Below are 26,721 nucleotides of genomic sequence, written 5' to 3'. Positions count from 1 at the left end.
GTTGCAAGTACCATATACAGCCTTCCTGTGGCCGAAAATTATTGAGATTCAAGGTCAGGTGCCACAGAGTCTGAAGTTGGTGTGGCAAAGGGAGGGTGTGCGCCGTCTCCAACTGATTTAGTATGGAGACAGACAAGCACAGGGAAGGTAGTAATGCCTCAAGCTTTGGCATTGGTGTCATTTGATCAACTTCACTATCCTGCCCATGTATCCATACAACATATTGCAGCAGACACTAAAGAGGATTGGTATTGTAAGGAAGGCATGGCATCAACAGTAAGGCAGACACAAGTAACCACAGTTCAAGGGTTTTTATTGAACTTCAAGAAGATAAACGCCTATCTAAACCTAAATCTACAGTCCTAGTTGTGTCTTTGTCAAAATAAAATGGCCTATGCTAAAAAACAATTGCCTATCCTTACCTCTTAATACAATTAGTGTGGAAAATAATGTTATGAAAACGAAAGAAGTGTTCAAAATGATATGTCAGGTTTTCAGGCTGCTGACGTCCCTTCCCCACGTTTTTAGCACAGGATAAGGTAGTTCACTCGAGCATAGCAGTGTCTGACTTGGTCATCTCAAGGTCACAGTTCACTCAGCAGCATCAGGGCCTCCAGAGCGCAAGTCTCCTTGCTTCTCAAAAGTCTCTTCACTCAAAGGGTCTGATGCAACCAAATGTACAACAAGTTATTTTCCCTTCTAGATTTTCACAAGTATTCCCATTGGGTAATTCATTATCCACCCCCGGATCTCCCTCAACCGGGCTCAGAACCTATTAGCATAAAGTTCCACACAGGCTTCCCTCTGCCACGCTCGAGCCTGTCTTTCACCTTTTTCTTTATCGCATAATGTTCATAGGTTCTTCCTTTTCGGGTGACTCACGGTTCACCCCAGATCCCCCTCTGCCGGGCTCAGATCCTTCTACACAAATAGTCTCCTAAACCGGGCGAAGACCAGTGTCAATTTTACATCAAGTATCGAAGACTTTCGAATGTGCACTGGGTTTGGCTTGACCCATTGCAGGACCACTTCGATTTCATACGTTCCCTACTTTTGCAGGCTCATGAAAGATACGGTTTGTCTCTGAAAAGGTCAAGGGTATTTCCCTCCTTGCAATCCTCTTCTGTCTTCCCGTCTTCCGCCTTGTATTGAACTGCCATCTTGGAATTGCTGTTTCCTTGTGTGCTTTGCCTTGCTCAGAGTGTGCTTTGGTGCTCCGCCTTTTATCCGTGTCGGGAAGTATAATGGAAGTCAGGTGCGTGTAATGATCAGTAATTGCCTGACCATTGTAGTGGGACATAACAGGTATAGGGCTTGGGTGTTAGTCCGTTTTCCCTCACAGTGAGTTGTCCATGATGAAGTGTTTGTATCGAAAAGGGGGGGTTTGAGACCCTATGTATCCTGCCGGGAAGAAAGCGGTAAAGGTGTTGCAGGGAAGGGCATACTGCATCTCGCCGTCCAGTATCCCACTTGCACTGCCGAGGACCCCCCCATCCAGGTGATCCTCCCGTACTTGTCCATCCCCTGGAACTGGATCCAAAAGCGATCGCTGTGTCCTGGCCACCTGGATGACAGATCCCTGCAGACTAGCGGGTGAGACGCCTTCAGGTTATTCAGTATGTACCTAACATTCAGGAATTGTTATCTGTGTTTACATCTAACTGTGTAGTTTGCCAGGCATACATGCAGGGGACACATTAAAATGTTAAGGAGCACCCTGCCACGTTCAATTGGCCTGTTTCTTGATTTACATATAGATTTTGCTGACATGGGACAAAGAAGTAATTCTTATCGCTATTTAATAGTGGTAGTTTATCTTTTCTCCCGTTGCATTGAGGCTGGTCCGTGTGCGCATCCTGATGCTAAATCGGGTGGCACATTTTTGCCGAGAAAAGCGTTTCCCCTAGAGGGAGATTGTGATAATCTTTAAGTGAGAACAACACCCACTTCTTTAATGAGCCGTTTAAGGAGATTGCAGCTCTTTTGGGAATAAAGCATAAACTGTGTTCAATTTACCACCCTCAGGCAAACAGAGTTGTAGAAAGGATGAACGTAAGCTCTGTACTACACTGAAAAGGAACTGTGTGCATTGTCTCACTTTGGCCTTGTTGAGTTGGAGGACTCATCCCTGTAAGGACCATCACCTCTCCCCTCATGAAATAGTGATGGGGAGACGTATGCACACATCACTATCCCCTGTGCGTAGTGCTTCAGATGCTCATTGGGCTGCGTCAGTTCTGATGAATTTCATTTGTACTTAGGTTAACAAAGTGTATTAAATACCTTTCTCAACAGATTGCTCCATGACGGCCGGAAGAAACTGATAGCATTGCTGCACCAGAATCTGCAAACACGCCACCATTGCAATTGTTTCCAAATTACAAAGTGTATGTGAAAAATGTTGTTCGAAGGTGGAGTGAACCCCGTCATAACGGGCCTTATGCAGTGGTGTACGCTACTCCTCTTGCTGGCAAAGTAACAGAATACCGTATTGGGTGCATTTGTCTGATGTTAGGAAAGCACCCACAATGTTGCCACCAACTATAAGTATTTTATTTGAGTGTTTTTAATTTGGGCAAGTTATCTTGTAACATTGGTTTAGGTGATTTCAGCAAGAACTGCATTTAAGTGGTTATTGGGTGGTTTTTTCCTTTTCATGGTTTACATTTTTTAGACATTTTGGGATTTTACAGTGTGATTTTCTTATTTTATTACGCATTTTTTCTTATGTTTATACAAAAGAGTGTATTCTTCAAGTGTTAAACCTATGTATTAAAATTATAAATTTAAATAAATAAATGTGTGGTTTTGTGTTTGGTTTATTTGTATACACATCTAATGCAGTTATATGAGTAGGTCATATAAAGGGGGATTGGGAGTTAAGTACCCTAGAGGGATATATACAGGCTCCATTTCTGATAAATTGTTTGAAACCACAACACCAAGTGATGAATACCTAACTACAGTAGTTCATTTTAAACAGATAAAAATACAAGATACTCTCATGTGGAATCTAAGAATGTGAGTGAGGAGGAACAGGAATATGACCAATACAAAGGTGTAGTGTTTGACACAATGGGCCTCATTACGACCTCGGCAGTAGCCATGCCGCTATTGGCAGCATGGCTTCCGCCAAAATCGCGTCCGGGTCCGGGTCCTCAGAATGAGGAATTACCGGGCCATTCCGGGTTCGGAAGGCCCAGTAATTCCTCCCTCCCAGGACCCGGACCCGGTCCTTCCCCATTCCCATTTCAGCCCCCATAGGGGCATTTATGTGTGTCATTCTTCCATCCTGTTGGGTAGTTAGATACCTGTGGGCGTATTACTGTTTGTAGTCTTTCACAAACTTTGTTGACAATTATTTCGGAAATTTTGGCTTCAAGAACATTAAATACGCATTTGTTAGGTTAGCTGGCAACCTTTGCTTTAGAGTAATGGTGCTATCATTACATTCAAACCATCCAGAATTCTTTTTAATGTATGCAGTGTAGTGACCTGCATTGGTTGTAGCTCCTGCATGGTAGATTATTCCTACTGTTGTAAAGGTTTTCTTTCTAAGTGACACTTGACCGTGTGTGAATCCAGTCAGTTTGCAGTTGTTTTTGGTGCCATCTGCATTATAACGTAGAAGCATAAGTATTATGTAGGCACTATGTGATTGTATCAGTAAGGTAGAGCGATTGTCTGATTTGCAAGTACTACATAATCTGCCATGGTTTGCATTTTGTACAAGTTGCTGAAATGGAATGCTCTGACGATTTGGTATGGAAACATACACAAATCGCTCATTTGGGATTTCTTCCTACATCACTTTGTTACAGAGCGTGCATGTATGTTTCCACATGTACGAAATTTGGAAGAATTCATTTACAGGTATGCTTTTGTTTTCCAATACTAAAGTATGTAAATTAGAAATTATTGTGGATCTTCTTGTGAGTTCTTAGTGAATCTCACCATTCCAGCACAGTCGTCCAATTGTTGCCTTACTCCATGAACACTGTATGTGTTGTCAGGATTGCTTGCATTTCTATGCAGCACTAACATTTGCAAACACAAGTGGTCTGTGCTGTGCAGGTAAATATTGTTAACAATTGGTGGCAATTGAAATAGAATATTCATTGCTACATTTGCATAGCAACTTACCTCACTTTCATTTGTAAATTTGAATGGGCCAGCAAGTTCTGTATCCGAGTGCATTATTCGGTTGTTCTGTTGCTTCTTTGCTGATGTGCCTGGTTTACATTCCCTAAGAGGTTCTTCTATGTTTGCGCCAGTTGATGAAACTTTAGCTTCTTTTCTTTTCTTTGCGGAATGTGCTGTTGCATTCTGTTGCATTTCTGTTTCATTTACTTTTCTTTTACCACGTTTCACTTTATCTGGAACAGGGTATTGTTTCAGATGAGGGGTGTACAGTGCACACAATCTATTGTATTCTAGAATGCAAGGAATATCGGCTTTGACTTTACTTGAATCAAAGTTTATTAGCAATAGACCGTCAAGTGTACGTAAGCGTGATAATGCTACGTAGCTCATGCCTTCCTTAAACACTGTCTTTCCTATATCTATCAATCCTTTCTCTAAGGTAAGACCTTGGGATTTATGAATGGTAACTGCATATGCAAGAGTTAGAGAAAATTGCTCTCTACGTACATACATGTCTTTGAAGAAAAGGAATCGAGCAATTGAGCGCCCTATCCTTTTCACTTCTGAAACTTTATTAAAGCGAATATTTACAAACTGAATGTTGCTATCACGTGGGTATGATTGAAAGCCAACAACTGTGCCTAATTCTCCATTGACTAGCCCTTGCTCTACGTCAAGGTTGCGTTTCAGCATTACTCTACAATTTAATGATAATTTCAATATTTTTTCCAACTCAGCTGTGTTGGAGATTGAATTTTCTAAACTATTTAGTCTTGTTGTAGCTTGCTCACACATGGGTACTGTCATACCATGTACGTCTAGTTTGTCTGTGGCGCTTATTTCTATTATTGCTTGCATTTCTTTCTTTAACATTGTTTAATTGAATTTGAAACAGCTTGCAAGAGTTGGCATTAAGGCCATACAATTGACATTTTTGTGTGCTATTTGTTCCATAACATCAGTTGCACATGCATTATCGCCATGAAGTACATGTATATGCCGGTTTTTCAATAGAGCTTGTGCTTCTTGCGATAATACACCAACTCTAATACTTTTAAAGATGTTGGCATAAGTGAGATCTGCAGATTGCCGCATGTTCTCAGTTAATTCTCTGTATTGGAAATGTTGCCAAAGGTTAACATTACCTATGCTACCTACAATTTTCCGGCAGAGTTTGTGGCCTAAGGTTTTAAAAATCGGTTCACCTTTCACTGGTGTCAATTGTAGAAGATCTCCGAAAACGATAATGTGTTCCCCTGCAAAGAGTTCTTCATTATTACTTGCAAGTACTTCTTGCAATCTGATATGAATCAAAGCTAACATTAGGTTGAAGACCATGCTCACTTCATCTATTAGTCGCATTTTCATTTGTTTCAATACTCTACGTAATTCCATTGCAGCTTCTGCAGAAAGTTTGTAGTAGTCTCATTTATTTTGATGCTCTACTGGAAGCAGTAGTAATCGGTGTAAAGTCACACCGCCTATGTTGTAGGCAGCTAAACCTGTGTGGGCTGTTACAACAGCTGACAGTTTGTTGTTTGTCAATTGTTGAAGGAACTTGCTGATAATTCTGATTAAGAATGTTTTCCCTGATCCAGCTTCACCACTGACGTACAGCAGTATAGGTTTGTAATTTTGGCAGGTACATTCTTTATTTTCGTGTTGTACACCATGTACAATTTGTTTTGTTACGTCTTCAAAAATGGTGCGCTGATCGTTGTTAAGTTTTGCTTGTTGTACAGTTACATCTTCTGTATCTTCTTGATACTGATACATGGTGTTTTCTACTTCTGCCATAGCTACTTCAGCCTCATTTGCTATTAGTGGTTGCCCTAATGGTTCTTGACTTCCTGTTACAGAAGGTTGACTACTGGCGGAAGAGTCTTTAACTAGTTGGGCCTGAATTTCTTCTTCCTGTTGCTGCTCATTGTGTAACATTGTTTTGTACTGCATAAAGTTCACATTGGTGATAGTGCTTTCATTTGCTTTGAAAGCATCTTCATAGCACTCATAATTATCTAGTATGCCTTCCTCTTTTCTCCATGGTTTGAAAAGTTGTAACAGAGACATGCAGTATAGTTCTTTCTGTTGAGGAGTTTTTAATGACAATTTCACATGATTAATTAAGCTTTGTTTGTTAAGTTTCACTAAGCTCCCTTCACAATTGGTCATTCTATATCTACGTTTGCTTTCATCGGGTTTTACGTTATTTTTGTATGCAAAGTTTTGAGCTATGTGGTATAGACACATGCTTTCCAGAGTGGTACTCCTGTTCGGATAGTATGTGTCCAGTAAATTGTATTTTATAATGTCTCGGCTGTTGGGATCATTTCTGGCAATTGTTTCTATGTCCTCATATGATTTTAGCACTCTTTTTCTAGATTTTGCAGGACCAAGACTGAGCCACACTATGTTGTCTGGTTAAACGATCTGCTGCTTCATAGGCCCCACATTCTCTATGAGAGAGCATTTTTATGCATAGGCTGTAACATTTCTGTGATAATGTGTTGTCTGATGCTAGGTCATCCCAGAGGTCTTGCAGCTCTGTTTTTTCTGCTTTTGTTAAGTAGGCTGTAACATATCGTGCAACAGCAGTTGAATTGTCTGCAATGTACTGCACATCTATGTTTGCATTCCATAATAGGGCAATTAGTAATCATTGATATATTTTGATTCTTCCCTTCTTTTTATGTAATACGTGATTTTAGGTGATTTACCTTTAACACTATGTCGAACTGAAGACATGGGCCCTCATTACAACTCAGGCGTTAAGGGTTAACGCCACCGTTAACCATTAACGCCTGATTCCCACCTTAACGCCTGCTTTTTGCAGGCGTTAAGTTCCATGGTGCTAAGGCACCTTGGTGCTAATTACGGCACCGTAATTTACGGTGCCGTAATTAGCGCCTTCCCCACTCCCATTATGCCCTATGGGGCAAAAATGGGAATGGGGAAGGGAAAATGGGAAATGGGGATTTACCGCCCCACTCACCTTGTAATGGGGCGGTAAATCCGCCATCCACCATGGTGTAAACGTAGTTTACACCATGGTGGTAAAGTTGGTGCACTTAGCACCTCAGTTGTAATGAGGGCCAAGAAGTTGTTTACTTCACCTGTTTCTGTAACTGGTCTAGGGAAACCCAAGCGGCATTTGGTGTAGTATTTATCTTTGTTTTTGTATTAACAGCAACAATATTTGCCACATTCGTGTCTTTGAAATTGTAAAATCTGCCCATGTAGCTCACTATGTGTCTGTTGTGAATGTGGATTTCACATGTGACATATTTTTGGATAATCTGCAAAACAGTGCTATCACTGTCGTGCCCAAATTTCGGTGCACCTTTGATCCATAACAGCATGTGAATATGTGGTGCTCCTCTCGCTTGATATTCTTTTCTCCAAAAGAAGTGTTGCACTTCTCCAAGGGGAGGAACAGTTTTATTGCAAATAAAGTGTAGCGTTGCAATGAAACAATGATGGAAATATCTGGAGACATTAACTGGATCTAGAGAGCAAAGTTCTCCAGGTGTGTTAATATATCTATGTTGTTTTTGTTGCTGTTTGCTATGCGTAGGAACTCATGTAAATCTTCCCATGCATATTCTGCACAATTTAGCGTAACAAACCAAGTTGGCGGTCCAAGGTTTCTGATCATGCAACGCACGTCTCCATGCCGTCTGAACCAGTATTCCTTTGTACCACACATGTTTGCAAACAAATTTGTTATACTTGATTGTAAAACCTCATCTTTTTCTTGTACTTTTTGTATTAACTGCGTAGCTGACATATTTTGAAAGTGCGTTCCAGATTTAAGAATGTGTGCAACTCCATAACATAGTGTTGCTAATTCACTTTCATAGAGTAGGTGGAATATGTATTCCACATTTTGTCTAAATCTGGGATCTTGCGAAATCATTCGTAATGTGCGGTATTCTGATGCCCCAATCTGATGGGTCTATCATCGTATCTCCCACCTTTGCCAGGAGGAAATAGCAGTGGAAAAGCACGTGCTTCTATACTTTTTTCCCAAATACTCATTGGTGACCCTTTGGTTTGTCACATTTGGTAAGTTTCTAGTGCATCATCTATGCTTTCATTGGAATGCAATGGACGAATTGTGTAATGGTCCAAACGAGTGGATACTGTAGCTGGATCCAGAAGTTCGAATTGTCCAGTTTCTGATGGCTCTTGAATTATTTCAGTTGTTTGCCTTAAGCTTTCATCAATGTTTATTTCCTTGTAGTACTCATCATTGTCTTTTAGATATTGCAATGCTTGTCTAACTTTGTCTAAGTCCACTAATTGTTGCCAAATTTTTTTTGTCCTTTGTTGGTACTCCATTTACCAAGACTATTAAAGAATGCTCTATTGAACGTTCCACTCCTAGAGTGTGTACATTTTCCGTTGAAGCTAATGGCATGTAAACTACTTTGCCACGAATGCCTTTCACCAATTCAGAGGAGGGTAATTTTGTTGTTTTTGGATGAAGGCGTATAATTGCTTGAAACGGGTGAACTGTTTGAATTATTATGCTCTCATACAAATTGAGCTGTTGCAGGATTTTTGGTAATGGAAACAATTCCAAATTATTTGTAATAGCACGTGAAGGAGTGTGGTTGTTGTCTAATTTTGCAGTACAGTAACTACAACATATTAGGCGTTCAGTTATTTCATATTTGTTTTCAGCTAAAAGGTACAAAGCTAATTCAAACCATTTAGAGTCTTCATTGTTTTCTATTTTGTATGCTATGTCCACATTTTTGTGTTCCTTTTGTAAAATGTTCTGCGGCAACACCCACACACATGGTTTGGTACTTCAGCCGATGACCTTTTAAATTTTACCATTTCTTTTCTGTATGTGTGCAATAGAAGGTTGTTATGTGCAGAATTGTTGCTACTATGTTCTAAAACTGTTGCATTTTGTAAGTGGCTCTCACTTCCAAAATGCTTTCTCTGAATACGGTCAATTTCTTCTTGTAAGTATTTGGGTGTACCATGCAGAAGAATGGTATTTAAGTTGCCTAATTCTGAAGCTGGACTTTTTGCATAGTATATTTTATACACTAAATTTCTTACATCGGAATGATGTATTGATATCCTTTTGATATCATGGAAGGTGCTTTTGCAAATAGGCCCAGAAATGCAGGCTAATGAATGTCCTTTTAGTCCTGTGTATTTCCGCACTGGACAAATATCCATATTTTGCAGCACTTTCATTTTACTTTTGTTTTTACCTTTTACATATTGATTGAGGAACTGACGTAAAGATTTGAACGCTTTGTTTGGAATGGTACACATTGATGTGCACGGCCATTTGTATACTGGACGGTGTGGTTCTGCTGAATCGAGAGGTAATTCTGAGTTTTCAGGGAATACATTTGTAAGCAGTGTTTCTTGTTCCATGATGATAGTATTGATTTTCTCATACCCTCGTCCACTGCTATGGATGGCAATTGTGTTTGTTTGATTTTGTTTGTATGCTTCTTCATTAAAATATGGTTCTGTGGTTGTTGTGTGACTACATTCACCACCACAAACATGTAAGAAATTATTTTTGTTCACATTCTGTTTATTGCTGAGTTTCTTTTGTAGTTTAGTACTTAGTTTTGTTAGTGCTTTCATCCTATTTAACACTAATAAAAACAACTTCCTTTTGAGAAGGATTGCACTGTCGTAACTTTCTACGGTAGGTTTTAAGGGGTGAGGATGATTTCGGTCCTCTTCTTAGTAGATTCTGAAGGACTCTGTGGCGAAACATTTTTGATAAAATACTTTTTTTACTATGCATTCTTGTTACACTATCAGGATTATTAGGAGCATTGTTAGCTGTACAGGAGTCGTTTTTTTGACAATATTTTGGTATTTTGTGAGACATTTTGATGGAGGAGGTAAAGTTTCGGTCGTTGAGACTTCCTTTGTTTTGCTAACCAACTGCATTCGCTGGTTTGTTCCAACATTCTCTACAAACTCTACAAAAGGTGGATGCTTACATTGGGCACTTTTATTTTTATTTGCTCTACTTTTGCGTTCCTTTCTACAGAGTTGCTTTTTGGTAGGCATTCTTTGGTGTCTGTTGAAAAAAAAGGTATACTTTGGACAACAGACCAATGTCTGTGTGCTGTGTGCATGTGTGCATGAGTCTGATGGGGAAGCTCTTTGTCATGGTGTGTCGATGTGCATTGGATTCTTGCAATGATTTGGTAAGGCTACTTTGTATACTACTACAATGTGCATCAGATGAGAGTACAAGTGGGCTACGTGGGAGGATAACCATTATTAATAAACGAAATACAATAAACTTGCAGCAGCAACTTCTTTTCTTAATCTAACCTTCTAAGGATTACGTATGTTATTTGAGTTCCAAACCCACAGGGATTTGTGAGCCATTCTGCCTGTTATTCTTTGTTCAATAAATTGATATTTGTAGGTAGAATGGTTTAGAAATCCATGTTTGCTTTGGTGCCCAAAATAAACAAATAACCCACACAGCCTCTTTGAGGAGTAGTTACAATATAAAGGTAGTAAAGTACTTACTTTTTTTTGCAAAATAACCAGGTTTCTTCGGATATGTCGTCTGCAGTGTAGATGCTGTTGATTCTCAGGAGAGTAGTCTTCACTGCGTGCAAAGAAACAAAATCAATTACTTGTGTGTTTACAGCAGTGATGATACTGCACACATTAATTGTGCTTCTTTCGTCACAGCATTCTACTTTCACATTTCAACCCAGTGCATGTGTGCATTTCACTTCACTCTGTGCAGTCTTTGCATGGTATTTTCAAAATGGTACTTGAAAGTCCTTCAAAATTGCTAACAATTTTAAGTTTATGTAAATGCCTTGTTTTTTACACGGTGTACTATGTATAGGAGAGATGTTTGTAAGCGATAGGGCACAGTAGTAGATGGGGAAACATTTTCTACTTGCAAATTAAAAGCACGATGCCGAGAAATCGTGAGACCCTCAGAGGGAGATGTCATCACAGCAATCGGGAGCGCTTACTTTTCTCATACGATTACATTGCAAGTAGCATTACTGTAGCCCGTACACAGTACACAACTCCGACATTTTCCCATACAAAATTGAGCTCTGCCCTAAATAGGCATGCTTGCAACGTATGTATAGGTTATGCGGAAGACAGTAAGCAGTCGTGCGGTTTTTCAATGATAAATCAGACATCTTGCACTTAAAAGGGGGAGCGTTGGTATGTATTGCCTATGCACATTTAGCGGCCTTAATTTGTCTAAATTAAATCATAAGGGTTGCACATGTTTTCTGATTACAATATACATACCTGTATTCTATACTCATGCATGTGCGCATGCATGGAGCTGTACGTAGAAATTCGCAATACTTGCACAGTAGCTTGTGAAGTAGGTGCTTTGCAATGATATGCGACTTCCATTCAGAATCATTGAAAGTAATTTGAAGTGCGCAATGTTGATGACGGAGTTAGAATTAGCAATGTTCAATGTGATTGGTGGATGGTTGTGTGACTGCTTAGTTGTGTCCAATGAGGGACTCGACTTGCTACCGCTGTGGAAAGGGTGGAAGGACTGGGTAAGAGTTAAGTGCCACACGTAGGCAACGCTTGTCCGCAGGTAGGGCGTGTCACATATGGGTTTCTACAGAAAATCTTGCATGGAAAGGGGACTGTAGGCATCAGCCAATTAGATGTTCACATTACTCTTTTGTGTCGAAAGACGGTGCGTACACTGAAGATGGCAGAGGTGGAGAGGATCAGGGGTTTGGTGCTTGTAGACATTTCTGTGCATGGCTTACAACACTATGCCGGGAGTAGGCATGTGGCGCACCATTTCGATGTGAGAGGAGTGGAGGTGGTTTGGAGCGCTGACACTGGTGCCAATGCTGCGGCAATTCTGCAAGTTTGCAGAGACATGCGTACAATGACCACTCCTCATGTGGTAATTTTGCACTACGGTGCTTCCCATTTGGGATACGTGAGTTCACGTACTTTGTTGACAGATTTGGCACAGTTGGTTGAAGCACTCATGACCATCTTCCCAACAATGAAAGTCATTTTTTATGCTTTACTCCCTAAAGTAAAATGGGACGATTCTGTTTTCTGTCCAGATCAAAGTATTTTGTGCTTAGTAAATCTACAATGGCAAATATATACAGTTCTAAGTGATACCACAATTATTAGATTTCATTAAAGTGCATCAACTGTACTCTGGTTAAATGTCACACAAATCACTTAATAAAGGTAACCAACAATAGACAGGAGGAAAGCAGTTGGTTATTGGCAAAATACTGGCCACGTTACCTACGCACAGTTCTGTGTGGAGATCCGTAGGTGAGATCCTGGCCCTATCCTGCAAGCAACCGTATCTGACTCCCCATGAATCAAGGGTGGTACTGCGTACGCACCCCTCTTTCATGCCGAAGGTTCAGTCAGAATTCCACCTCAATGAGCCTTTGGTGGTACGTGTTTCCTTTCTGAAACCTTTGTTGCAGATGGAAGGGGCCATGCACTCGCTGGACGTTGCTCGTGCCCTGAAGTTCTACATGACACGCGCAAAGAGGTTTTGGTAGACTTTAGAACTATTTGTGAACTTTGGTCCTGTGAACCATGGGAAGGCCTTGTCCAAGGCTTCCATTTCAAGGTGGCTCTCCGGCTGCATCATGCACTGTGATCAGTTGGCGAACCGGCCGTTGACCGGCCGTCCGAACTCCCACTCCACCAGAGAGATCAATGTGATGACGGCGTTCCTGTCTGCTGTGCCCCTGCAGGACATCGGCAGGGCTGCTACGTGGAGGTCCACGCACACCTTCATGAAGTTCTACTGCATTGACACGGATTCCAGGGAGGAGTCCTGAGTTGGCCAAGCAGTGCTACGCAACTGGTTCGCTTGCGATGAGTCTGTTCCAGAGGTAAGATTTAGTTGCTTTGTTGAGCCTTGCTACCTCCCGTAGTTGTGTAATGTTGTACTGCTATGTATATGTTATTCATGAGCATGTAAATCCATGCCAGACCCCATGCTGGAGAAGGTTTAAGTTACTTACCTGTAACTATTGTTCTCCAGCATGGGTCTGGCATGGATTCACATGCGAATCATCCCTCCGGCCCCTCTTCTTGGACATACTGCCACTTTAAGTGCTTACCAAATCTGAAAATGGCTGCCAGAGGAGGGCCTTAGAGAGAAGACTGTCATTGGATGGGGCAATACTACCCAGAGTGCAGTGATTGGTTTAGAGTAGAAATACAGTTTTAAGTGAAAGTATTTGTATTTATTTATTTATATTGCTCACCTAACCCAGAGGTAGCAAGGCGCAGAGGCATCAAGAGGATTGCAAAGCTTGGTTACATACAGAGGAATGAGGTCCAACTGTGGTTACAGTGCTGGATGCGCCGAACAGTTGACAGCCTAAATGTACATATTTAGAAACATAGTGGTGTGGGACATCAGGGCGGCAAGAGAGCAAGCGGTCGTTATGTGTCGTGAGCCTTGAGCCAATGGATGGTCTCAGATCTGAATTGGCTGGTAGGGAAGGTCCTCCCTGCTAGTAGGTGGAAGGGAGTTCCAGAATTGTGCTGCTTTTACCGGGAAGCTGTTCCCTCCAGACATTGTACATTTAAATCTAGGCACCAGGAGGAGATTAGAAGTGAAACTGTTTTTTCTTTTACTGATGATTCCCAACCTGACGACGGGGAATATTCATGCGCATGGGAATCCATGCCAGACCCATGCTGGAGAACAATAGTTACAGGTAAGTAACTTAAACCGTATTATCTGAGCTAACTGTTTGGCAAGAGTTTTATTGTCGATATTCAACATTGAGAGCGGCCTGTAAGATCTACAGTCACTCAGGTCCTTGTGAGTGTTTAGGGAGGACTATGATTCTTGTGTCATTCATAGAAGGGGTAAGGAGCCCTGCGCCAGGGCCGTGCTGAGCACCACAAATAATTGGGGGACCAGTACGTCTATATATTCATTATAGAATTTGCTGGTTAGCCCATCTGGGCCTGGCATCTTTCCAGACTAACTTGTAGGAAGCAGCAACAATCTCTTTCTTGATGATTAAGTGAGGCACGCTGTTCTTCGCTTAGCCATATTAATGTTGCTTTGTCCAGATATTGTGAATTTGGAAGTCAAGTTGTTACTTTGTGAAGAGCCCAAGTGCGTGTATTATTTCAAGAAAGTATTACTAATCTCGGTCGGGTCTGTCACTGTTACACCTTCATTAGTTCATACTGAATCAGTCTCCATCATGCCTTTGTCTTGTTTGATTGTCCATGCCAGAAGTTTGCCTAGTTTGACCGATTCGGCACAGCATCTAGCAAGCATCTAACAGGAGCACATCTTTGCCTCGCTCTCAGCTAGTCATCTGAAGTTGTTAAGCATGGTATTCATTTTATTTTAATTTTGAGCATTTGTTATGCGCCTTATACAACAGAATTGTGTTTCAAAGTGCCATGGTATGTATCTCCACCAATGTTGTAGAGGGATTGTCTACATGTTTTCATTCTAGATTTATTTAAATTCATTTTTGCATTCAGATTGTTCCCTCCGTACCAGTTTTAATATACCACACTCGTTAGATGTGCACAGGCATCTAATACAGACTTTGAAGGCTTCCCAAACAGTTCTTGGGTCCCCCACAGAAGCCGTATTGATATTAAAAAGAATTGTCAATTTCCTCCCTAATTTCAGATTTGAAACCCAAGTCAGATAGTGACTCTGGCTTAAATCTACATGTAATGGAACAGGAGACACTCTGTGGGTCCTTATAAAGCCAAGTGCCACCAGAAAATGATCTGATCTGAAAGGGTTTGTGTCATTATTTTAAATCTGCTGGTATTTCTTCCTAGACCCATTGATCCTAGCCACATATCCAACTTGGAGTATGAGTCGTGGACCGAGAAATAGTAAGTGTACTCTCGAGACAGGCCATGTCGCCTACGCATAGGTTCTTCAGCACTATGTTAGGTAATGCTTCTAGTATGAATTTGGAGGAATGCGGGTGGCCCCTACTATTTGAGGTGGATCTAGGCAGTTGGTATTGGTGGGTGGCTTTACAGTGCCCTCCTATGATAATGCCATTCCCAACAGAATGTATGCACTTTGTGATTATGGTGGACAAGAACTTGTTTCTCCTACGTTGGGAGCAGATATGTTAATGATTAATATTGGTGATTTGTAGAGTGACCTGAAAACCATAACATATCTTCCTTTGGTCCCAATGTCGGTGTTGATTAGTTTGAAAGCCACCAGCTTATTAAATATAGTTAGAAACCCTGTGGACTGTGCAGAGTAACTAGAGTGCCCTCTATGCAACCCCCAAGAGCTAGCAATCTGCCTGTGTGCTAGATTATTAAACTATGTCTTTTGTAAAAGAATAACTGCCTTATGCAGTTGCAGAAGAGCCATGACCTTGCAGATTTTGGCTGTATTGTTCAACCCTGCACGTTCCAGGTTATGAACCTAATTGCACCTCTGCATATTTGTCTGACGTAGCGTGCCTTGAGTTATAACAGCACTATAGCTGGTTAGTGACCCACCTTTGCCCTGCATCTGTTTGGCCTGTTGCCCCGGTTCAGTCCATACTGTCCCTGGTTTGCGCTTCATAACATTTTGACTGGCTAACTTTATCCCTAATTTCTCCCTTCTCCCATCCCCCTCCCAAGCTGGCATCCCTAACTCACCCGCAACATGCGCAATTAACTTTGTCCAATTACAAACAACCATATTTGCATAACTTGTGGCTTACTCCAGGGGGGCCACTTGGAGAGATCTTGCATCGACCACCAATATGCTCAAACAAGCAGGAATTGATAGGTTTTTCTTATTTATTCTGTACTATTTGTATCAACTTGTATAATGCTTTTTTCGTTTTATTTGTCGTTTTCTTGTTATCATAATTGTTGTTTTGCAATGATATGTATTTCTTTTGATAAATCTTTAAATAAAGTTGTCAAAAAAAAAAAAGAAATGGATTTGTAGCATTAGAGTAGCTTTTGAGGTATCAGCCTCCCGCTTGATGTTTGACGGTCTGTCTTTAAGTTATATGACGGGTCAGAATTAGGAGACGGTGAAGGGGGCATGATTTCTAGGACTTTGTATTCTTGTCAAAATCAAAAAGAAGACCAGCCTCTCTGGCTGATTCTCTCTCATTTCTCCACTTCTGCTGCTGCAGTCGCTGACACATGCAGATCTTCCCTGCAAACTTTCACACAGGGCGTCCCTGGAACATGGATCACCTTCTTGTGGTGGCTCTGGGCACACTTGCCATGCTGTGGGCTCACAGTCTGCCCCATCACATCGGCGCTCGCTCCTCCTTGGCTGGCTCGCCACTGCTTGATTCAGGGCACCTCACTGCTTCGGACTTCATGGCGCGGTTGCCCAGTGCAGGGAGCCACCGTTGTCTGGAGGGCCTCACCACCGTTTCTCCACAAGCCGGTTATTAGGAGCCTGCCACCGGGGGACTCTCGGCCCGGAAGTCTCCCATCTCGGTTCTACAGGTATCACTCATGTAGCTGTATGACTGTGAAGTATAACATCTTGGGATGTACTACATGAGCTTGAGAGCACTCTTATTGTGCAGCCATGTTGTAGGCTGCACAACAGTGCCCTCCTACAACAAGATATTTATCAGCAAGATAGCTTGTACATAATTTTAGAAAAATAGCATGCCATGTTTTGAGCCAAAACAAAAAAATATTTTTTCCAGCAGCTATTTTTGAAAGCTTACCTAGTAGAAATGATACTTGCCGGTGAGGTATTTAAGACACAGGATCTGTTACTTCATTAACATGGCACTGTATTCTGTGACTTTGTGGTTTACCTTAGGCGTGACCTATCGCTACTTTTGAAGGCAATTTTAGTTGGATTGACATGTTTTTATATTATTTTACAATTTTATAAAGCGCAACACTGGCCCAGAAGGCAGTGGGGTGCTGTACAATTAAACACATATTAATGTAAAAACAACTAGAATTTAAACAGAATATTTTCAGTTAGGGTAGGCTAAACATAATAAATGTGTTTTCACAGCTTTCCTGAAGTCATGTAGGATAGAAAGAGTATGAATTAATATAGGAAGAGAATTCCAGGCCTGAGGAGCAGCTGAAGAAAAGGCCTTGGCTGAATAATGAGCATGCTTAAACAGGTGTCCAAGTACACAATCTGTGCACTCCTGGTCAACTGAGAACCATCGAAACACTCCATTTTGTAACCAGCTGAGATGGTTGGCCCAGCACCATGGTTTTAGAAGTAAAGCAGCACATTTTCAATCAATGAATATGTGTTTAGGAAGCCATTCATGAGAAACCATTGACAGAGTAATGCATTCAAACTTCCACTTGCCAGTGATAAAACGAGTGCCAGAGTGGAATACTCGCGTGAGAGAGGCTAAGGCCGAGATTGGACAAGAGATCATTGCCACCTCCAAGCGAAAAAGAAGTTACGCTTGTACAGCAGAGCGGAAGCCTGAAGAAGGAATAACATATTTAATTCTACAAATGTGATGGAGTTGAAGAGAGTGACATTGACTTTGCTAGTATAGCTTCTTTCCAGGATTCTGGTCCCCACATCCAGGGAAATGGCTGTGTGCTAAACGCGATTTCAGAGTGATCCTCCCATAGATTTCTTCTGGGACTTCTATCTGAAAGACTGGTCTTGACCATCAATTTCCTCCCCAGCGGTACCACCACATCCTCATCTGCATAGAAGTCATAACCAGCTGCTGGCGTTGCTGTTCTGGTGGGCAGCCTAACGGTCCAAGTAAGGCGGGATACTTTCAGCAACTTCTCGGCAGAGTGTGGCTGCTGTATCAGGACCTGGGGAGGGGGGACTGCCCTCACTCAGGCACCTTGGAAGGGTGTTTGGGTGCGTGCTCCCCCCCCCCTTAACAAGGCCTGACCTCAGTCCTTGTCACAAAAAGCAGAGACAGCTGATAGAAGCATGACTGAGCAGTCCATGAGGTGTGATCCTTAAAATTAAGGTTAGGTTCCAGTGCAATATCAAGCGATTTAATAAAAGGTAACAGACAGAGAAATACCAGAAGAAGATAAAGTAGAAAACCAATCGGAGAAGAGTCTGGTAGAGAAAGAAAGTGGAAGAGCTAATGAGAAATTCACTTTTTGAAGGGTTTAGCTTAAGTGAACGAATAGACATCCATTCTTGGATAACACTGAGAAAGTTCTTAAGGTGGAGGCTATCCTCTGGAGAAGAGATCTTAAGATAAAGTGGAGTATCATCAGCACAATGGTTAACCTCAAAATCAATCACTGACAGTAGATACCACAGGAGTTCCATGTAGATGTTTAACAGGATAAGTCATAGGATCAAATCCTGGGCGACACAACATCACAATGGTAAGAGGTCTCCACCTGGAGAAACCTACCTGCAGAAATTGTGCAGTGAAACAAAAAACAAGAAAATCAAGCCGGGAGGGAGCCCATCAAACCCATGCAAGAAGACCAGATGTTAATGAAGACTTTATGGTTGACCATATCAGACACGCTGAACGATCTAAAAGAACCAGAAGACCGGTGCCTCCAGAATCTAGAACATGAAGGGCATCACCAACCATCTGAAGAGAAGCAGTATCTACGCTACACCAAAGTCGGAAGCCAAATGTCTAGTCCCGAAGAAAACAAGTGCTGATGAAGTTGATTTGCTGCACACTTTTCTAGAAATGTACCCAGTTATTGTTATGTAACTTTTATAGGGCGCAACTCGCCCAAAGACCTCAGTGCGCAGCAAGACAGAGGAGAGTCAGAGCCAGAGAGACATAAGTAAGAAAGAAAATATCTAGTCATTCGAATTAAAGTGAAGGCAAGTTGGTGATTGGCCAGTAATTTGCTAAATTAGAGAAGTGTCACAGATGGCGTCAATAATCTCCCAACTTCAAGAGATGGTTCAGGGGTCTTATTAATAATCTGCCCAAACCATGCTTTTCTAATGGATTGTGTCCTCCCACGGATTCCTCATCTTAGATATATTCCTGCTGTAGCAGCAAACCTCTGATTGTCTGATGGTACAATTGAATGGGAATCCCTAACTGGTTCCTCAACCTTCCATGGACTTCTTCCAACTTAGCCCAGGCTGCCCTAATCCCCAAGGTGGTAATCAAGGCTTCTTGGGGGGGGTGGGGGGGGGTAAAGGCCCAGGCCTTTGCCATATCCCTATGGGACCTCCTAAGGCTATCCTATACTTCCTCACAATCGTATCTGTGTGTTTCAAGACTGGGTTTGTGCCTTCAAAGATTCTCTGTCAAATTCTCCTTTCACTCCTCTCTCCTGTCTATGATCTTATACTTATAGCTCTAACCACCTATTTTCCTCCTGCTGTCCCTGCTTGTCTCTCTACCCCTAGTTGGCCTAGCTCTCCCACCTGTCTCCTCACTCTCTCTTTCTTTCTCCCATTCTCTCACCCCTCAATGCCCCCTCTTCTGACCTGTCTCCTCTCTCTCTCGTTATCTGCCCAGTCCCTCTTCTCTCCTCACCCTCCGATCCTATCACACACTTCACTTGTCGCTCCCTTTCCTCACCAACTACTCCCTCCTGCCTCCAAGCTCCCTTACTATCTCTACACTCTCTCCATCACCTCCCACTCTACCTCACTCCTGACTTCCACATCCTCCTCCTACCACACTCACTGCCACATACACGTTCATGATCACAACCTCACTCTTTCTCTCTTAGCGCCAGTTTTACTCACAGTCAACACCTTACCTGCACTCACATCCACCACCATAATAGGCTCCTCGGCACTCAGCTCCGACTTCAATCCTCTGCCTGGTCTCTCAGTCAACCTCCAGATCCCTCCTGAACACCTTTCACTCTAGCTCGCTAGTAGGGTCTTTTACACCTGGCGATTTGCTGATTTTTCTCTTTCCTTCCCCCCTCCATTGGCTCCCGGTCTTACAGACCTCTAGGAGCCAATCTACTTTCATTCTTTCCCCTGGGGCTGTGTCATTGCTTTGGCACAGCTTGAAAATCCCCTGTTAGCCCTGGCCCCTTTCTGTGTGCATAATTTCAGGCAGTCTCTGCACTTCAGTAAGCACTGAGTTAGTTTGTCATTCTATTTCAACTGGGCTTGGTGAGTCACATTTTCGTTGCTTTTCTGCGGCTGTAATGGTTGTCGGAGTCTCTCCTAATGTATCTTGAGCATTGGTTTCTCCCTGCAGTTCGTGTGATTCTCCACTACCGCACAGCCTTCTGGTTTTTGTAGTCCTGGAACAAAACAAAGATGCCTCTGATCAGAAATGAGAAATCAAGACATTGAGTGATTGGCAGTGGCACCAAGGTCTATATGCAAGGCCCATTTAGGGGGTTCAGGAACTTGGGCCCTCCCATCTCCTTCACTCTGCCTCTGGTGTAGGATCAGCTCTGGCATATGCCCTTGTAGGGTTGGGGGCATGGGGGTGTCCCTGCCCGGGTAGGCCCCTTGACAGGGTCAAGCTCCTGACCCTGTCGCGGAAGTCAAGACTAGGCTTGTTTCAGTAATTGAAGTTCTTGGTCATTTTTCAGGGAATTTGGTCAGATCCCTGTTTAAAATAAGTATTTACCAAATTAAGCCAAAATGGGCATATTAAATCTGGAATGGATTTAATCCAATAAGCTGAATAGAACCTTCTGAATAAGCCTCTCATCCTTGACTCCAGGGAGACCGCTCCCTGGGTTTCAGGGCAGCATATGCACCTTCACATGAGGCTTAGAGAGCATCAGAAATAAGGGCTCAGTGATGTGCCTCAAAACATCCACCAAGAGACGGGTGTGATGATGTGCCCTGCCATGCTCTAACATTTGGTGATGTGGTAGAAAGGAGACAATGTGCCACCACTGGCTAGAAGATGGTGGGACCTGGAGCAGCATGAGGAGAATTCCCCTAGCTGTGAGCTTGGCAGGGATTTGTCACAAGAGCAGCACAGTTAATATGGCCCCTTTAAGAAGGTTGTAATATACATGAGATGTCCATCCAAACAAGATTGAGATCCTCAAGAGCACAATCTCTTGGCCCTTTCAGCATTTGAGAACAGTGAGTATAATGAGCCTTGCTTAGGATCTCCACAATAATGCCAGCACTCTCATATTGGTCTTTATGTTCTCATTAAACTGTGTGCCCTGTGGCAAAGCAATATGTCCAAGCAGATAATACCTTCTTCGTTATGTTTGTCTGTTCATCACTTTATGGTAATTATTAGTATTAATGGGATATTTTGGCTTATAATTATAATGTGAATTAATAAAAACATGTTTTTGTTCTACAGGCTACACTTGTATTTAATGAAGCTAATCAGAAAAGGGAAGACGCTCAAATGGAGTTTGATAAACACACTGAAGAAGCTAACAAAGAACGGGCAATTATGACTGAAGAGCTGGAAGCAGCAAAGAAAATGCTAGCAAAATTCATGTAAGAGTTTATTCTAAGAATTATTGCATGTCGGGATTACTCTCATTTTAATTGGAGAACCATACATTATATCGTTGATTTTAGCAATATCCTATTCTGCTGTGCCTCTGCTGCACATTTATTTATTGTTTATTTATATAGCGCTTGTACACAGGTGAAGTGCTTCAAAGCACTTCAAGGCAGGATGGGAACAAGGGAAAAAAGTAATCATTCTTGGGCCTTGAAAATTACGAATGATCTAAACAGAAAAACTAGCATACTAGGCCTGACGACATTTCTTCTAGTGCAAGTTCATGAAGTGGTACAGTTGAAACCAAGCTTGAGAGGGGTGAAGGAAAACTAACTGGTCCTAGTACATTCATGTCATGCATATGTACTGAAGGAGGTGCAGAGACAGGGGGAGGGTGGGGAGGAACAAGAGTCTGGTCCAGCAGGGCCCTGGGTTAAGTGCAAAGAGTTTGCCCCGCTCAAGAAGCGTAAGCTGAAAGTGCAGCAATGTTGAACAAAGTGCATTGGGCAGGAGGCAAGTGCAAAAGACTTGGCAGGGGAGCCTGGAACCTGTAGGCTCTGAAGGTGGACCATGCAACCAGTCAGCCAAAACTGAACAGAGTTAGGGAGGAGAAGGAGGGTGGAGAGAAAAGAAAGGAGGTTAGCAGGTGAGAGGGAAAGAGAAGGAGGAGTAGAAAAGAAAGGTCTTGAGTAGTTTCCGGAACTTAAGATGCGCCGGTTGAAGACAGAGAGGGGCAGGGAGGCTCTTCCAGAGGAAAGCACCTCCAGGGGATAACTATCTTCCCCCAAATCTCTGTTTGTGAAAGTGGCTTACCCACAGAGAGTTTGAGGACGAGCAGAGGATTCCAGAGGGAGAGTATTTAGGAAGACAGCGTAGTAGATAGTATGGGCCCCGGCAAACTTTGTGGATTATGCAGAGGGTCTTGAATTTGATCATTGCAGCCATGGGTACCCAGTGGAGGGATTTCAGCACCAGAGAGATGTGGTTCCAGGGCTTGAGGCCAAGGATAAGTCCTGCGATTCTGTTCTGGATGAGTTGTAGAGGATGGAGAGTAGAAGTAGGAAGGTTAATAGTCCAGCCTAGAGAAAACCGGGGCTCTCAAGGTGATGAGCCTCTGGGGGAAGTGAGAAGAGGTAGAATACCTCTGAGGAGGTGCAGTAGGTAGTTGGACTTTTTGGAGATGTCTGAGATGTGAGAAGAGAACGAGGGAGTGGAGTCGAAGATGACCCCAAGATTATTTGCCTTGTTGGTAGGTGAGGCTGCAGGGCCAAGGGAGGCAGGCCAGTGAGAAAGTGGGAAAGCGGGAGCAGGGGTCCCAATGTGGACGATATCGGTCTTACTGGCATTCAGGCATAGATCGTTAGCAACACACCAAGCCTGAATTGCGGATAGACAGTCAGGGATGAGCGAAGAGGAGGCCGAGGGTTGCCTAAAAGAGAGCTGCGTGTCATCCGCATAACACTGAAAGTTAGAGGTAAAGGTAGAGATCCTGTGGACCAAGGGGGCCATGGATATATTGAAAAAGCAGGGGAAAGGTTAGAACCCTGGGGGACTCCACAGGTAGAGAGAGTGGTAGAGAAGAGAAAAGGCCCGAGTTCCACCTGGGAAGGGCGGTCAGAGAGAAAGGAGGCGAGCCAGGGCCTGATCTGTGATGCCCATGGTATCACAGAGGCGGGTGATCAGGATGTTGTTGTTTACCGTATCGAAAGCAGAAGAGAGGTCAAGAAGAATGAGTTGGCGTCAAGATTTGAGAGCAGGTTTTCACGGGTGTTCAGAAGAGCAGTTTCCGTGCCTCTGGATGCTCTAAAGCCAGACTGATGGTCATGGAGACAACCAACAGATTCAGTCTGGAGGGTAAGTTGAGTGATAGCCACCTTCTCCAGGTGTTTTCCCAGGAAAGGGGTGATGAAGATCGGACGATAGTTTGCCGGAATGGACGGGTCAGCAGAAGGTTTTTTTGAGTAGAGGGTGTACAAGAGAGTGCTTGAGAGGGGAAAACTCCAGTGGCGAAAGAGAGGTTGCAGAGGTCGGTCAAGGCTGGAGCGAGAGTGTCAATATTGTCCTTGATGGTGTTGGAGGGGCAGGGGTCCACCTGTTTGGAGGAGGCTTTGATAGACCGGACTTGTCTAGAGACCTCATCGGGTGTGACAGGGGAGAAGGAGTGGGGGGGGTTGGGGGCAGGCAAGGGGGCCCTATAAATGTTGGTGCAGAGGGGGAGCAGAAGACCATACAGAAAGTATGGAGCCTCTTGCTGTTTTAAGAAGCAAAGTATACTCTACAATTTCTCTGCAGGAGTCTAGCCCCGCGACCTTGGGATTTCACCTATGACCACGGATTCTGGTTCATCAAAAATATGTGCACCTAAAAACAAACCACCCTGTGGTCAGATTTTGCAAACGCCTACCAAGAAACCATATTTTCGAATGGATTGTGTCCTCCCACGTATTCCTCATCTTGTGATAATTCATTTCACCAGCTTTGCTGCATCGGAATTTTTTTTTCGGCAGAGGGCGCTGTGCTCAAGGTCGTGGTGTCGAATATCCCTCGACGGGCTCCATACTGTGTCGACGTTACCGATGGTATAAATGGCTCGAGCTTCAGTTCTGTTTTTCCGATTGCTTAGCTCTCGTGAGCGGCGCGCTTTGAGAATTTCTGTCAAGAAAATGTCTTCTTCTTCGACCGATTCGACTCCCAAGACGGGGTTTAAGAAGTGTAATGACATTCCAAGATGGCCGCCTAGGGAGTAGGACGTGTCGCCTCGCGCTCCCGACCATCGCTTTGCCTCTGGCCCGTCCTTGGCTCGTGCTGCCCTCCCCGGCACTTGGGTGGGCAGCTGGGGCTCCCTGCAACACCTCGGCCCCCTCAAATTTGTGCCGCGTTTGCGAGGGCCCGAGGCGGGCGCGGCCGTTGCAGGCTCTGGAGTGCACCTGCGGGTTGGAGTGCCCTGCTGGACTGCTGATGGTGTCGGGTCCCGGGGGCTGCGCGGGCTGCTCCGGATCGGCGCTGGAGTTGGGGTGGCACCCCCTCCCCCGAGGACTGAGAGGACGGTCGGGGCAGATTGTCTAGCCCCGTCAGCGGCTGGGCAGAGAGTTCATCCCCATCTCTGCTCCCCTCCACGGAGGACTGTCTTTGGAGGTGAGGAGGGGGGCGGGTGGTCTGCTGAGGCCCCGGACCGGAGTTTGTGGGGGAGGGAGCCGCTACCTTCGTGGGGGACTTGTGGGTCTCGGGGGCCCGGGTCCTCCTCCCCAGGCATTTGTTTACTGAGGATCCCGCTGGCACGCTTGGGGGCGGGCCCCCCCATCTTAATCTTGATCCCTGAGCTCCTCCACGCAGAGTTCGCTGGGCCTGGCCTGTGGGGGCACTATTTGGTCCTTGCCCGGAAGGAGTACAGTGGAGTAGGACCATGCCAGGGCTGGGGTGCGCTCGCTCCTCCCGCCCTCCAACCGTGGCCCTGCTGACCGATTTTTGCTGATTTACCGGGCATCTCTCGGGAGGCGAGGGGCATGATTTACTTAAGCAGCCATGTTGAGAGTAAAGAATAAAGATTGCCTGCCCCAAGGAAAGACCCCCAAAAAGACACCAGAAGGCCCGCTCGCGAAGTTTTGGTCCAAGGAGAAGGATGTAGCTGACGACCCACAGGCAGACCAGGACCCCCCGGAGAGTGCCCCCGCGGCTTCCCGCGTTGGTCCGGACAAACCAGTCACCCAAGCGATGCTGTCGCAGTTTATGGGAGAGTTAGTTGAGAGAATCACGGCGGTGGGGCAGCAGCAGATGGACAAGCTGCGGGAGGACTTGGCTGAGAATCTAAGGGACCTTAAAAGAGACGTTAACAAGGTGGAGGAGAGAGTGGACACCAACGAGCGGGCCATACAGGAACTGACAGAGGACGCCAGAAAAGCGGACAATCTGCTCGAGTCTCTGGCTGTGGCAACGCAACACCTAGAGTTCCTGGCGGAGGACCTGGAGAACGGGTCTCGAAGAGCAAACATCAGAGTGAAATCCTTGCCCGAAGAGGTCCAGGATCAGCAGCTCAGCCCAGTCTTAAAAGCCATATTTGTTGACCTGCTAGACGCCAATTCAGACCCTGCAATGCAGTTCGACAGAGTCCACCGGGTTGGCCTGTGACCTCCTGAGCCAGGGTCCAGACCGAGAGATGTGCTGGTGGCCTTCCATAGCTATGCTACGAAGGAAAAGGTTATGGAAAGAGCGTGGAAGGCGACCTCTATTACCTACAACGGCCAAGAAATATCACTGTACCAGGACCTGGCGAGAAGCACCCTAATCAAGCGGCGCCGGATGGGGCCGGTTTTGTCTTTCCTAAGATCGCAACAGATCCGGTACAGGTGGACCCACCCGTTTGGTTTGTCTTTCATGTGGCAAGGATCCCATTACAAGATTACGACATGCGACCAGGGGATGTCTCTGCTGGGCCCGGAGGGGCAGACCCTGCCCTTATTTGAAGGCCCCGAAGAAGCTCCGGCAACTCGAAAGCCATGGGAATGTTCTACAGCCAAGCGCAGGAGAAGCCGCAGGAGACCCATGGACTCGGATGGCACGAAGCCCGCGGCTGCACGCGCTAGTGACAGGTTGACGGGACAATGTGGCTCTCAGTCAGCCTCATGAGACTATCAGTGGTGATGGCTTGGTCAACGATAAAAGCCCGGGGAGGGCACTACCAACAGCTGTTCACTGGGGGTTGATGGGTTGTTTACATGTGTGTGGGTTACGGGTGGGGGGGCTGGCCGGGAGTCTTGGAATGGAGAAGGGCTTCCCTGCGTTGGGAGTTTCCGGGTTGGTTAATGGGTGCGGCTCTCGTGGTAATTTCACGAGGGAGGCTCATGTTGCAATCAATTAGCCACCTCTCGAGGAGCTCCTCACAGGGCTTTCCATAGTTATTCTGCTCCGCATGACTCGGGCTAATGGCTAGCTCCCAGGTGGTCGAATTTTTTTCTCTAAACGTAAATGGTCTTAACTCGCAGGTCAAGCGGAGAAGAGTTGAGCACTTTCTCAGGAGAGAGCAGCCCCGGGTAGTGGCCTTGCAAGAGACCCATGTACACACCAAAGACTCTCACAGAATTAGATTCTGGGGCTACTCCAAATTGGTTCAGGCCACGCAAGTCTCCAAAAAAGGGGGGTCTTAATTGCCCTTTGAGATGGTTCCGGGCGGTATTTGGCAGTGTTAGTGGAGGGC

General features: G+C 44.3%; 1 protein-coding gene and 1 long non-coding RNA gene across 4 annotated transcripts in view; one reads left to right on the top strand and one right to left on the bottom strand.

Annotated features, from left to right (window-relative positions):
• CCDC178 (coiled-coil domain containing 178) overlaps positions 1-26,721 on the top strand; it is a 3,486,252-nt gene that overhangs the window by 922,243 nt on the left and 2,537,288 nt on the right. For both annotated transcript variants that reach the window (XM_069620987.1, XM_069620986.1), the window contains exon 9: positions 21,378-21,520. In XM_069620987.1, the coding sequence (XP_069477088.1) occupies positions 21,378-21,520 (143 nt within the window). The remainder of the gene's footprint in view (positions 1-21,377; positions 21,521-26,721) is intronic.
• LOC138497482 (uncharacterized) overlaps positions 1-26,721 on the bottom strand; it is a 238,933-nt gene that overhangs the window by 105,336 nt on the left and 106,876 nt on the right. The gene's annotated exons all lie outside the window — the stretch shown is intronic.

Source organism: Ambystoma mexicanum, chromosome 5q (genome assembly GCF_040938575.1).
Source record: "Ambystoma mexicanum isolate Mex_15411 chromosome 5q, UKY_AmexF1_1, whole genome shotgun sequence".
Lineage (NCBI taxonomy): Eukaryota > Metazoa > Chordata > Amphibia > Caudata > Ambystomatidae > Ambystoma > Ambystoma mexicanum.
This window is presented reverse-complemented; position numbering and strand designations above follow the sequence as displayed.